Source organism: Cherax quadricarinatus, chromosome 70, assembly GCF_038502225.1.
Source record: "Cherax quadricarinatus isolate ZL_2023a chromosome 70, ASM3850222v1, whole genome shotgun sequence".
In the NCBI taxonomy this organism is placed as follows: domain Eukaryota; kingdom Metazoa; phylum Arthropoda; class Malacostraca; order Decapoda; family Parastacidae; genus Cherax; species Cherax quadricarinatus.
Genome location: NC_091361.1, coordinates 22,547,447 through 22,562,806, shown reverse-complemented (window position 1 = coordinate 22,562,806; position 15,360 = coordinate 22,547,447). Strand labels below are relative to the sequence as shown.

The window sequence follows — 15,360 nt, the reverse complement described above, 5'->3', positions numbered from 1 at the left end:
ATGATGATGATTCCCAGCCTGGTGAAGGGGGTCTGGGGTCATATTGGGCAGTCTGTTGCGGGTCTGTTATCGTAAAAATGTTGTGAACCCCTGGGTAAGGTTTCGAATTATCTCCTCCGCCGCCCGGTCTCGGTCCAGGTCTCTTAAACTGAGAACGAAGAATTACATGAAAAAAGAACTATTCAAAAACACAGATAAGCAATGCTAAATGTGTATTTTATACAAATAGAAGTCTGTAATATTTACCTGCGAATATTTGCATTTAAAAAATATATACACTCACAGTATTGCTCTACCGTCTGTAATTTTTTAATCACCTTCAATAAATTATTATTATAATCAAAAAGAAGCGCTAAACCACAAGGGCTATACAGAGCTTTCAATAAAGATCTTTATTCTGCTCTGCCTCTAAACTGTTACTTACCAACAAACCTTGACAGCGCCCAAATGTTTTCTCAGTTCTCATCTTGCTTTACACAAGCTAGTAATTCCTTGTGTGGGCCAGTAGGTCTTCTGCAGTGTTCCTCTATTCTTACGTTCTTATGTTAGTAATACTGTTTCCTGTGTGTGGGTTATTTGTGTATAGTAATACTCTTACTAGTCACTTGCACAACCGTTTTTCCAGTTTATTGAAATCTTGCCGTTTTTGCAGTTATTCTTCATTTGCATCTTATTAGGTTTGTGTCATTTGCACATCTCTCGTCTGGTAGATCTGATGGTGATTTGATAAAGACCGCAGTGTGGGCGCAACGTTTGTGTGTCTTTTCCCATCGTGTCGGTATTTTCTACCATTTATCTCCAAAAACTGAACTAATGAGCAAGGGCTGGGAAGGTAAGTAGCGGACCATTGTGGCAGAGAAGAATTTCCTCGTTACGAGGTTGATTGATCTGATGGATGAACTGCAGGTGGCCCTCCACATTCGCGAGGGCTATGGGATCAAGAACGTCGCGAATGTTGAAAATTCCCGAAGGTTTGGTGCACAAATATATTGTAGGAAAATAAAATAATAGCATTTACTTAGCCTAACAATACTGCTTTCTTAACCTATGTGTAATGAACCGCTCAAGGAAGGCGCCTGGATGGCGATGAAACAGTCTTTTTCCAGTGGAAGGCGATGAAGATCGAACCTGATTACATTCCATTTCCCTTGTGTCGTATGACCCTTACGGGTTTAGTGCATCCCCATATTATTGTCATAATACATGCTGCCTCTGTTCACCCAGCAGCAAATAGACACCTAGATTTTACTGACATCGTCTGCCCCTGTTTACATTGCTGTAAATAGGTGTCTTAGGAGTTAACTTATAAATACCTGCCAGACGTCTTCACCTAGCTATAAATAGCACCTGGGCGTTAGTTGACTGATGGGTATTATTTGATTGTTGGGTGTTAGTTTAGATGTTGGGTGTTAGATGTTCTCTTAGGAAATAAGACGCAAGGCCGAAGCGGAAATAAACCAAACAACTTGACTTTACTGAGATACCTGGGGTTATTAACCCACCGGAGTTAATGTGAGGAAAGTATTTTCATGAACATTCATGATACTGTCACATCTTGGCGTTTACTGTGTTGGTAGGAGAGTGTTTGCATCAAAATAGCATATGTAGCGGAGCCCAGCGTATGTTGGTACAACATTTCGCTGTCGACGGTCTCTCTCACAGCCAAACATTGTCCCAAAGAAAGCTCGCTCTGCGAGTGATTATTGAGAATAGTTACTGTATCATTGAGGGTTAATAGCACAGGATGGCTAAAGGAAACAAAGCAATGTTTCATATTCTTCACCTGGGTTTTTAGTTCCTTTTCTAGAGTGCAGCCTGCAACAATTGGCTAATACGTAGGTACTGTAAGATTTACCCAGTGATCATAGAGGATAAGATTTGCCCGGCGATCATAGCGGTAACATTCAATTGTGATTCGTAGGTGATGCCATTGCGTAATTATGTCTATTGCGGTGTATCGAAGCTCAGCCGTGTGTTACACTGTGGTGCTGGTGTAGCCCGGCAAGTGGATCAATGTCCTAAATGCAGGAATTCACTGTCACAATATTCCTGAGAGAACATTAATATTACTGAAAGAATGTTAAAGGCAGGTGTGTGTGTGTACTCACCTAATTGTGGTTGCAGGGGTCGAGTCCAAGCTCCTGGCCCCGCCTCTTCACTGGCCGCTACTAGGTCACTCTCCCTGAACCGTGAGCTTTATCATACCTCTGCTTAAAGCTATGTATGGATCCTGCCTCCACTACATCGCTTCCCAAACTATTCCACTTCCTGACTACTCTGTGGCTGAAGAAATACTTCCTAACATCCCTGTAATTCATCTGTGTCTTCAACTTCCAACTGTGTCCCCTTGTTGTTGTGTCCCATCTCTGGAACATCCTGTCTTTCTTTGTCCACCTTGTCAATTCCTCTCAGTATTTTGTATGTCGTTATCATGTCCCCCCTATCTCTCCTGTCCTCCAGTGTTATCGTAAAGGGTTCTTAAATGGAGATATCACAGGTTGAAAGTAGACACACTTGTAGGATGGTAGCTATATTGTCAGACTGAGATGAGAGATGGAGCCCAGTGCCTAGCCTGTCTACGCCTGGAAGGTCTGCCGCCGAGTGAGGGCGGGACAGAGAGATGAACCTCCTCGTGTGCATCCCGTGACGTCACACAAAGCCACAGGCCTACAAGGGATCTCGTGTCTAAAGCACATGGATGATACTAACGCTATGCTACACAATACAGGGAATACAGGGATCAGCAACTATGCTGACAGTGTCGTCAGGTTGATTTCCCTTAACCTCTCCTCGTAGGACATACCTCTTAGCTCTGGGACTAGTCTTGTTGCAAACCTTTGCACTTTCTCTAGTTTCTTCACATGCTTGGCTAGGTGTGGGTTCCAAACTGGTGCCGCATACTCCAATATGGGCCTAACGTACACGGTGTACAGGGTCCTGAATGATTCCTTATTAAGATGTCGGAATGCTGTTCTGAGGTTTGCTAGGCGCCCATATGCTGCAGCAGTTGTTTGGTTGATGTGCGCTTCAGGAGATGTGCCTGGTGTTATACTCATCCCAAGATCTTTTTCCTTGAGCGAGGTTTGTAGTCTCTGGCCCCCTAGACTGTACTCCGTCTGCGATCTTCTTTTCCCTTCCCCAATCTTCATAACTTTGCTCTTGGTGGGGTTGAACTCCAGCAGCCAATTGCTGGACCAGGTCTGCAGCCTATCCAGATCCCTTTGTAGTTCTGCCTGGTCTTCTATCGAATGAATTCTTCTCATCAACTTCACGTCATCTGCAAACAGGGACACTTCGGAGTCTATTCCTTCAGTCATGTCGTTCACAAATACCAGAAATAGCACTGGTCCTAGGACTGACCCTTGTGGGACCCCGCTGGTCACAGGTGCCCACTCTGACACCTCGCCACGTACCATGACTCGCTGCTGTCTTCCTGACAAGTATTCCCTGATCCATTGTAGTGCCTTCCCTGCTATCCCTGCTTGGTCCTCCAGTTTTTGCACTAATCTCTTGTGTGGAACTGTGTCAAACGCCTTCTTGCAGTCCAAGAAAATGCAATCCACCCACCCCTCTCTCTCTTGTCTTACTGCTGTCACCATGTCATAGAACTCCAGTAGGTTTGTGACACAGGATTTCCCGTCCCTGAAGCCATGTTGGCTGCTCTTGATGAGATCATTCCTTTCTAGGTGTTCCACCACTCTTCTCCTAATAATCTTCTCTATGATTTTGCATACTATACATTTCAGTGACACTGGTCTGTAGTTTAGTGCTTCATGTCTGTCTCCTTTTTTAAAGATTGGGACTACATTTGCTGTCTTCCATGCCTCAGGCAATCTCCCTGTTTCGATAGATGTATTGAATATTTTTGTTAGGGGTACACATAGCGCCTCTGCTCCCTCTCTCAGGACCCATGGAGAGATGTTATCCGACCCCATTGCCTTTGAGGTATCTAGCTCACTCAGAAGCCTCTTCACTTCTTCCTCGGTTGTGTGTACTGTGTCCAGCACTTGGTGGTGTGCCCCACCTCTCCGTCTTTCTGGAGCCCCTTCTGTCTCCTCTGTGAACACTTCTTTGAATCTCTTGTTGAGTTCCTCACATACTTCACGGTCATTTCTTGTTGTCTCTCCACCTTCTTTCCTTAGCCTGATTACCTGGTCCTTGACTGTTGTTTTCCTCCTGATGTGGCTGTATAACGGTTTCGGGTCAGATTTGACTTTCGCTGCTATGTCGTTTTCATATTGTCGTTGGGCCTCCCTTCTCATCTTGCAAATTCATTTCTGGCTCTACGATTGCTCTCCTTATTCTCCTGGGTCCTGTGTGTGTGTGTGTGTGTGTACTCACCTAATTGTACTCACTTAATTGTGGTTGCAGGGGTCGAGACTCAGCTCCTGGCCCCGCCTCTTCACTGATCGCTACTGGATCCTCTCTCTCTCTGCTTCCTGAGCTTTGTCATACCTCTTCTTAAAACTATGTATGGTTCCTGCCTCCACTACTTCACTTGCTAGGCTATTCCACTTGCTGACAACTCTATGACTGAAGAAATACTTCCTAACGTCCCTGTGACTCGTCTGAGTCTTCAGCTTCCAGTTGTGACCCCTTGTCCCTGTGTCCCCTCTCTGGAACATCCTATCTCTGTCCACCTTGTCTATTCCCCGCAGTATCTTGTATGTCGTTATCATGTCTCCCCTGACCCTTCTGTCCTCCAGTGTCGTCAGTCCGATTTCCCTTAACCTTTCCTCGTACGACATTCCCTTGAGCTCTGGGACTAGCCTTGTTGCAAACCTTTGTACTTTCTCTAACTTCTTGACGTGCTTGACCAGGTGTGGGTTCCAGACTGGTGCTGCATACTCCAGTATGGGCCTAACATACACAGTGTACAGTGTCTTGAACGATTCCTTATTAAGGTATCGGAACGCTATTCTCAGGTTTGCCAGGCGCCCGTATGCTGCAGCGGTTATTTGGTTGATGTGTGCCTCCGGTGATGTGATCGGTGTTATGGTCACCCCAAGGTCTTTCTCCCTGAGTGAGGTCTGTACTCTTTGTCCACCTAGCCTATACTCTGTCTGCGGTCTTCTTTGCCCCTCCCCAATCTTCATGACTTTGCATTTGGCTGGATTGAATTCGAGAAGCCAGTTGCTGGACCACATGTCCAGCCTGTCCAGGTCTCTTTGCAGTCCTGCCTCATCCTCGTCCGATTTAATTCTTCTCATCAACTTCACGTCATCTGCAAACAGGGACACTTCAGAGTCTATTCCTGTGTGTGTGTGTATGTGTACTCACTTAGTTGAGGTTGTACTCACCTAGTTGAGGTTGCGGGGGTCGAGTCCGAGCTCCTGGCCCCGCCTGTGTGTGTGTGTGCGTGTGTGTGTGTGTGTGTGTGTGTGTGTGTGTGTGTGTGTGTGTGTGTGTGTGTGTGTGTGTGTGTGTGTGTGTGTGTGTGTGTGTGTGCGTGTGTGTGTGTGTGTGCGTGTGTGTGTGTGTGTGTGTGTGTGTGTGCGTGTGCGTGTGTGTGTGTGTACTCACCTAGTTGTACTCACCTAGTTGAGGTTGCGGGGGTCGAGTCGAGCTCCTGGCCCCGCCTCTTCACTGATCGCTACTAGGTCACTCTCCCTGAGCCGTGAGCTTTATCATACCTCTGCTTAAAGCTATGTATGGATCCTGCCTCCACTACATCGCTTCCCAAACTATTCCACTTACTGACTACTCTGTGGCTGAAGAAATACTTCCTAACATCCCTGTGATTCATCTGTGTCTTCAGCTTCCAACTGTGTCCCCTTGTTACTGTGTCCAATCTCTGGAACATCCTGTCTTTGTCCACCTTGTCAGGCGTGTGTGTGTGTGTGTGTGTGTGTGTGTGTGTGTGTGTGTGTGTGTGTGTGTGTGTGCACGTGTGTGTGTACGTGTGTGTGTATTCCCCTATATGTTGTTGCAGGGATCGATTCACAGCTCCTGGGCCCGCCTCTTCGCTGATCACTACTTCGGTAGTGTGCATATTAATTGGGACAGTCATGAAATAAGACATTTATTGGTAAAATTAATGAATATTTGATAAATACACGTCAATGATACGACAAATAACTGATTTAATTAGAGATATGACTACCCTTTGCTTATATAAGCATTGCTACACACTTTGGCATAGAATCGGCCAGTGTTGAATACATTTTAGCAAGTTCATCGTCGTGGGACCAAGTCCTAATAACAGCAGCAATTAGCTTCTTCACAGTTGAATAGTCCTGTTTCACGACCTTTCGTTTGGTTATTGTCCATAGAATCTCATTCGGGTTGAGGTCAGGAGATTTTCCAGTCCAATTTAGAACGCTTAGCCCACTCTCTTCGAAGAATGTCAGTATTTTTCTGTAAGTGTGGCATGGAGCAAGATCCTGCTGAAAAATGCCTTGTCTATCAGGAAAGTCTATCCACCATGGGAGTTGCCAAGACTGCCTTGTATTTGTCGCTGTTCATCGTTCCTTCAAAAATAACAAGCCTTCCAGGGCCTTTAACAGTAAAACTACTCCAAAACATCTTAGGTTGGTTTTTGGGCTCTTGTTGAATATGTCCATTCCGATGAGCTTCGCCTATGTTCCGTCTCACTACAACTAATTTCTACCCATGTACTTTAAAATGCGCCTCATCTGGAAATATAACTTTACTCCATTCATCTGTTGTCCATCCCTTATGATCGAGTGCCCACCATAGCCGCTTTTTTCACTAATTGTTTCTTTACCAGCTTTATGGCAGTTCTTCCAACTTCATGGAGCCTACGTCAAACAATTGAAGAATCAACATTTATGTCAGCCGAAGTAAAATCTCTCGGTAGGTCTTTGCTGGTTTTCTTGTGACCCTTCACACTATTTCTTATGATAACCTTGACATCGTGAGGTGTTATCTTGCGTTTCTTCCACATCATTCTGGACGCAGCACTCCGTGATCACCAGTGTCGTCAGCTCTTTTCGGTATCAGACCAACAGTTGACTTTGCTATGCTCAAATTTTCGGCGCTTTGTCTGATAATCAAATCATCGTGTTTTCTAAGAGCTACAATACTTGCACGCTTCCTAGGTGTAACATCCATCTTTAATTTCAGAAGTAATCATAACTTGAAGGGAAGAAATGTGGCGAAACCACATTTACTCACAGAACCCGCTTGCAGGAATAGCCTTACAGAACAGCAGCTATTGTAGCACTGATGAAAGTCTCAGAGTAACACCGTAGCTCGATGGTTACCAGAAGTAGGTAGTAAACTCTTCTCAACTCAAATTAAAATCTAATCAAGATCTTGTTTCTTTGTGTAGTATACAAACCATAGTTTACACGCAATAAAGTATTGTTAAGCACAAAGAAAACCACTAACATGCCTGAGCATTCTAGGCAGAAAAGGACCCAAACTACGTTAATTAAGGCGGAGACTAAGACGTTTTACGAAATAATCATAAAATATACTCCTGTCTCGATTAATTTGCACACTACTGTATATAAAATGCTCTTGGTTATGCAAATCATTTCGGGAAGCTTAGGTTAATTTTATCCCCAGGATACGACCTACACCAGTCGGCTAACACCCAGGTACCTACTTGCTACTAGGTGAACAGAGACAGTAGATGTCTTCAGGAAACACGCCCATTGTTTTCATCCTTACCAGGGATCGAATCATGGACATCAATTCACACTCCATGAATAATTTGTCCACTCCAATACTTATTGTATGACCAACACAGGCAGCTTCATCACTATATATCTAACCCAGTTATTGCAGTACACAAGCCAAGACCAAGCCTTTCTATACGACTAACCCGGCCACTCCAGTACACATCCCATCACTAACCCAGCTGATTTAATACTTACTATAAGGCATTTTCATGACCATCTTGGATGAGGTGTCGTTGGAGACGTCGAGAAAGCCGGTAGTTCTGAAGACATGATTGAATCCTATGGTTCTGGCAATGAACAGTTCTCTGGAGTGTTGTACAGTGAAACCCTCTTTGGTACGGTTGAACTCCATTCTTATGCAGGAGCTGCTCGTCATCAACGACACCATCACATACCATTCACCGGCGAGCTGGAAAACAGTCTTATTTTTCCAGTGTTTATAAAAATAACTACATATGAGAATAATTACTTTACTGACAAGCAAATTAAAATATTATGGCTCACGAAATCGTAATAACACGATTGGAAATAACTCACTCATCTGCCCTGGACTCAAGCCTCCCCCGTTCCGTGATTTATTTTAAGCTCATACAAGAAGTCAATGTATTTCTCAGTTAGTTTGGTAAATAAGTATGTGTATTCAGGTACAGATACACATAAACACAGTTACATAAATTATCATACATAGCAGTATATGTGTAAATCACATAAGATAACCCATATATATGTATATATATATATATATATATATATATATATATATATATATATATATATATATATATATATATATATATATATATATATATATATATATATATATATATATATAAGTCAGACAAAGTGACTTATTTTCACTGGGATCCTTGTCATAACTTATTTAGTGATAACTTATAATTTCAAGTGTCCAATACTAAACAGCGAGTTAGAATTAAGATTAATTTTGTGCTAACTGAAAAAAAAATGTATTGATTAGAGATTCAGTATCTAAACTTAATAAAATGTAACGTTCTGTGACCTAACCTAAACAAAGGTGGACTATGAGACCCTAAATTCAATATCAGCCGCACAAGCTACTGCTGTTTGGCGACGCATAGTTGTCTGTTCCACCCAAGAGTGACAATTCCCTAACACCATCCCTTATTAGCTCTGTATGACCCTTGTGGGTTTAGCGTTTAGTTATGATGATGATAATAATAATAATAATAATAATAATAATAATAATAATAATAATAATAATAATAATAATAATAATAATAATAATGACAATAATAATAATAATAATAATAATAATAATAATAATAATAATAATAATAATAATAATAATAATAATAATAATAATAATAATAATAATAATAATAATAATAATAATAATAATATGGGGGCTCTGGTGGCCTGGTGGCTAACGCTCTTGCTTCACACGGCGAGGGCCCGGGTTCGATTCCCAGCCAGAGTAGAAACATTGGGTGTGTTTCTTTCCACCTGTTGTCTATGTTCCCCATCAGTAAAATGGGTACCTGGGTGTTAGTCGACTGGTGTGGGACACTGACCTAGTTTGCACGACATGCAGAGCATAACAAGGGGCTTTCTATACAGTAGTATGTCATTGTTGTCAACTAGGACTGTATACCATGTACATGTACTTGTAGTAAATAAAGATATTATTATATTATATTATCCCCTCCTCTGGCATAACAAGCCTACCCACGAGCAACCTACACAAAATACCTATCCTGACTTTCCCCGGTTCCCGAGCTAACACTAAAGCACTCAATACAGTCTCATTCTCTCCCAACTTCACTCCGTCATACAACTGTCTCAGCCTGTCATGTACCCTATCAAGCCGTCCCCCACACAATCCCTCACGCAACACCTCCCTCTTGATAAATACACATTTAACTCTCCGGTTCAGGTTCAGCAACCCCAACCCTCCCTGATGCACTGGTAACGTTACAACCTCCCTCCATAGCCAATCACAACCCGAACCCCACAAGAATCTGATCATGCTCCTAAGAATTCTCATACTCGCCGTCCCTGTTAATGGGAACATAACCACCACATACCACACCTTACTATACAATACGACATTAATCACGATAGCTCTTTGCACGAGGGTCAGGTGGTACGGTCGCAATGCCCCCAGACGACCCTGGATCCTGTCCACCAACCTATTCGAGTTGTCATCGGCACCCAGGTCATCCGCATAGATGATACCACATCTTTTCAAAAACCTGGCCTGCCGCTGCACGACGTTACATCCCCACTCAACCCTCCCCACCCAAGCCCCCAACCCCATGACCATTGACTTCTCCAAGTTCACTTTCATACCCACAGCACCCCCGAACAATTTCACAGCATCCTCTAAAGCCTCCAACCCCATTTCCTCTCACACCAGGACAGTTGTGTCGTCAACATATCCGATCAAATCAGGCCACACCCTCCCTACTCCTACCCCTCCCCCTGTGCACACGTGTTCCTCCACCATTTGGTAAAAAGGGGTCCTGGACACCTGGAAAATCCTAGAGGGACTAGTACCGAACTTGCACACGAAAATCACTCACTACGAAAGCAAAAGACTTGGCAGACGATGCACCATCCCCCCAATGAAAAGCAGGGGTGTCACTAGCACGTTAAGAGACCATACAATAAGTGTCAGGGGCCCGAGACTGTTCAACTGCCTCCCAGCACACATAAGGGGGATTACCAACAGACCCCTGGCAGTCTTCAAGCTGGCACTGGACAAGCACCTAAAGTCAGTTCCTGATCAGCCGGGCTGTGGCTCGTACGTTGGTTTGCGTGCAGCCAGCAGCAACAGCCTGGTTGATCAGGCGCTGATCCACCAGGAGGCCTGGTCACAGACCGGGCCGCGGGGGCGTTGACCCCCGAAACTCTCTCCAGGTAAACTCCAGGTAAACACATGCAAACAATAGTTTTGACATTGGACACCCCTGCCTAAGACCTGCCCCATGATAACTGACTCCCCCAAGCACCCATTGATCTGCACCCTCGCCCTTGCATCCCGGTACAACGCTTCAACCCATCCCACAATTTCTTCACCAAAACCCTGTCGACTGAGTATAGCACACAACACTTCCTTTTCCACCCTATCATATGCCCTCTGCCAATCCAAGGCCAACAACGCCACTCCCACCCCCTATCCTTGATTCCACGAATCCCTTTAGGATCCCATGCCCTGCAACCATAGACCTCCCTGGTAACCCAAACTGATTCTCATATACCACCCTCCCCACCAAACACTTAAACCTATTTCCCAATATCTTCACAAACAACTTATATTCTGCACACAGCAATGAAATGGCATGTTAGTCCTGAAGGATATGCTGCTGCTTCCCTTTTGGGACCAACACCACCACTGCCGTTGCCTGCTTCTCCCCCAGCTCGCCCCTCTCCTTCATTGAATTCATCAACCGGACCAAAAAGCCCCACAGCAGCTCCCAATGCTGTACATAAAACTCACACGGAAGACCATCAATGCCTGGCGCTTCCCTCTTACGCATCTCACTTAACGCCCTCCATATCTCCTCCTCCGTAATGACCCCACCCAATGCTTCCCTATCACTCCTCCCCAGATTGCACAACACACACCCACACACCTGCTCTTAAACCTCCCCATCACCCCACACCTTTTCTAGCATTCCCCATACCATTTATCTGCATATGCACTTATACCTTTCATGGCCCATAACACCTGTCTCTCATGCTAACCTCCCACTGATGCATGGGCTTCTAAGTATGGGATAGCAATGCCCTGCTGCCACTGCTTCTGTCTGCGCAACAAGCATACCGATGGCCTGTCCCCCCATAATATCTCTTCCACTCCCACCTGCACCCTCACTACTGCAAACCTGTGACTCACATATTCTCCCCTTCACGGTGTCAATGTCTTCCATAGGATAAGTACCCACCACCATCCCCCTCGCATAACAACCCCTTAACCTGCCCTCCAAATAGTTGGTAAGACCAAACTTCAAGTGACTTATTCGTTTCCCTTCCTGCACATAATATTGCCTAATCCTTTCCTTTGCCACTCTGTCCCACCATTTCACCACACCCCCCACCCCCCTCTCTTTCATACTGAGCCACTCCCACAGTGCTGCAAACCCCTCCAACCCCTCCTCGTCTACTAGCATGCTCGTGTTCAGTTTCCAATAACTCCTATACCTTCCCGCCAGTGACTTCCACTCCACCTCTGCCACTACCGCCCAATGATCCGAATATGCTACCTCCACAGTATGAAAAGACTCGACAATGACCCCCTGTGGAAGATACAGTCTGTCTAACCTAGCTGTGTAACCTCGCCGTACAAACGTATGCTCCACCTCACATGACCCCCCCCCCCCCCGAAAAGCAGCCCTTAAATGTATATCCCTTAAAAGGTCACTTAAGGCCCTCGACACATACCCCGCCCCCTTGGGTTCCACATCTGCCCGCCTGATAAGGCAGTTCCAGTCTCCACCTACTATTGCCATGGATGGGAATGCTCACAAGGAAAGTTAGTTAGTTAGTTAGTTTAATATGTTTATTATGCACCCCATACCCATCCTGTGGGCGGTAGTCAAAAGATTACAGAGGTACATAATTGGTCCAGGGACTGGACTCCAAAGTTTTGATAGCTGAGCAAGGAAAACGCTAGGTCCTCGCACACAAAATCCGTCTTCACACGCACATCACTCTCTGCCAGAGCATACACAGACAAAAGTCAAAATACCACACTTGGATCCACTTCGAGGACAGCGTGAAACAAGCTTTTATGCCACAAGACGGGCAGAAAGCAGCAACTTCACTCTGGCTGTACCCTTCTCCAGACGTCGTCGTAAGCTTCTCTCTTTTATGTGCGGGTTATTTGTGTAACATCACTCCATCTGAGATCATACATACCCAGGATGACTCGAGTATGGAACACATTCGTACAGCATAATGATGTCAACGAGATAAAGTCAGTTGATCAAATGAAAATGCTGGCCCACAGATGGCTCCAACTTCATCCTGTTTCCTACTTGTATGTCTCATACCAATAAAAATGCTTTCAAATGAGCTGATGTAGGTAACAGCTCTTAGCTTGCCAATAAAGTTAGGAATCCTTAACCTGTAAATAGCTGTCAATAAAGCTAGGGATCCTTAACCTTGTCAAACCCTGTGTAAAAAAAAAAAAAAAAAAAATAAAAGACACTCTCTCTCCCATCCACCACCCATCCACCACCCATCCACACACAAAACCCTCCCCCGTCCTCGTCCTTCACTTCTCTGCAAAACAAACGGGCTCGCCTCCCAGATCAAAATACCCACTCCTCCTTTCAAACGAGCAGATGGCAGTGCCACCACCTGATACTCTTCCACCTCCAACACTCGATCATCCTTGAAATTGTGTTCTCGAACCTACGTTGATCGATGTCCACGAGTGTGGCTTGGCCTCCACCTTAACTTCTTAAAGCACTCAAGTTACAGAAGCCTCACAAGGCTAGGTAGCCTGTTTGCAAGCCATGTTTCTTCCTAGTTTCGGGTACACCAGTGAGCCTCAGGCATGGTCTTCAGATATTTTATTCTCATCCTGTATTCTCTAACTTAATGAGAAATACTATACTCAAGGCACCTCGCAAAAACTAGTGAAAATATATACACAAAAGTGTTGCAGCCATCAGGATTCGAACCCACGTTGGTCGCTGTCCACAAGTGTGGTTCATTGTTTTGTGGCATCTGTAGCTGAGTTGTTTAAGGCGTCATAGTGGGAGTTAAGCCACATTTGTGAACAGTGACCAGTGTGGGTTCGAATCCTACCTCTCTTTCTAAATGGCCTGAGATCTGAATATAAGATGCTTGTGTATGAAGATAGGCACAGACATACACAAATTATTAACAAAGGGATTACAGTTAAGCTTTTTTTGGTGTCCCTCTCACATAGGCCTCCAGGAGCATGACTAAGTTAACAAATAAACTAAACAAACATAAAATAAAAAGAAAGAAAATTATGAGTATTATTTTGGTTTTGAAACAGAAGCTGACGAATTACTGTCGGAAAGGCACTAACAAACGAGTTTGAAGAAAGTAGAACAGTACAGATAGGAATTAGCACGAAATGTGTCAAGTTAAACATATCTATGGAGAAAATAACTTGGTCTCAGCAGACGGCAAGATGTTACTGGTAGCCTAAGGCTAGGCTATAAGGTTGGTATTCAGTAACATAAAATGCAAAGTGCGTTATATATTTGTGTCCAGACATACAACCTTTCAGATCCACCTCCATGTAAACCTTGTCATTGTTAATGACAAAATATATCTTGAGGTTGTGTCCACAATTTTCATCGATCAGACGAATGAAAGTTTTGTATATGATGACCTATGTTTTTTTGTGGTAACAAAAATTTGTTTTGAGACGGTAATGTGTACATCGGCTATATAAATTAATTATAAAATATGAAATGATTAATATTTCTTTCGAGTGATGTAACAATGGCCAGTGGAGTCTGAAGAAGACCCATTGTGACCTCTATAATCCTGATTCTTGCACTATCACTCACAGGATGAGCTGCGGGTGCACAGTTAACAGTCGCTTAGACGGATCATCTAAAACTAAACGTCATCGCCTCGATCATGGAGCGGCACTCTCAAACGCTCCGTTAAAGCGCAGAAAAAAGTACCCAGAATATGTAACTATACAACAATGTTAAATACTGTTAACACTAACTTACCTTGTCTGGGTCAAAGTTCTCTACCTCTGGCATGGACTTACAACGTCCCACCTCCATCTTATGGGCAGTGACGAGGTGCAGCGGCCCAGCCAACACCACCACTACGACAGTCAACAACCGCATCATGGTGCAGTACTCGGGGTAAACACTAAGTGGATGTACCTGTGTTAAAGTGCATGTGTTAACTGACAGGTTACATGGCATTCCACTCCACTGTATTAATTATAATTAAATTGGCATTTTTCTAAGAATTAATGGAATACACTAAGGCACCATCTCAAGTGCGATCACATTGTCATAGTGCACAAAATGCATCCTAAAGGGATAGCTGGAATAGTGGGCAGATGGATCTTCAACTTTCTAACTAATAGAACACAAAGGGTTGTGGTAAAGAGAGTTTAATTGGAAGCTGCCATAGTGAAGAGCTGTGTTCCACAAGGCACAGTACTCGCCCCCGTCCTGTTTCTCATCCTCATATCAGACACAAACAGAGATGTAAACTGTGTCATCCTTTGCAGACGATACCAGGATGCATTGAGGACACGGCAAATCTCCAAGAAGATATAAACAAAGTTTTCCAATGGGCAACAGAGAACAATATGATGTTCAGTGAAGATATATTCACATTTCTCCGTCATGGAAAACTGAAGGAAATAATAGCTAGATGAAAAATTAGATACATGTGCAACATCTGGGTATCTTTATTGTAGACGTTTTGCCATCCAGTGGCTTTATCAATACAAATTCAAGGACATAATTGGAAGACAGAAGAACTATATACAAAAAGATACCCAGGAGTTGCACATGTATCTAATTTCTCATCTTGTCGGTAATGTATAACGTTCATGTACAACTTGTCAAACACTGCAATATCATGGAATCTTGGTTCAAAGATACATAACCTTCTTCATGGCTACTACTACTACTACTACTACTACTACTACTACTACTACTACTACTACTACTACTACTACTACTACTACTACTACCACTACTACCACCAC

General features: G+C 43.9%; 1 protein-coding gene across 1 annotated transcript in view; it reads right to left on the bottom strand.

Annotated features, from left to right (window-relative positions):
• Nucleotides 1–14,515, bottom strand: part of LOC138854796 (apolipoprotein D-like) — a 41,540-nt gene extending 27,025 nt beyond the window's left edge. Inside the window, exons 1-2 of the mRNA XM_070099888.1 lie at nucleotides 14,357–14,515; nucleotides 7,845–8,058 (exon numbers count right to left, since the gene is read on the bottom strand). Coding sequence (XP_069955989.1) covers nucleotides 7,845–8,058; nucleotides 14,357–14,482 — 340 coding nt within the window. The 5' untranslated portion in view covers nucleotides 14,483–14,515. The remainder of the gene's footprint in view (nucleotides 1–7,844; nucleotides 8,059–14,356) is intronic.
• Nucleotides 14,516–15,360: the final 845 nt, after the last annotated feature.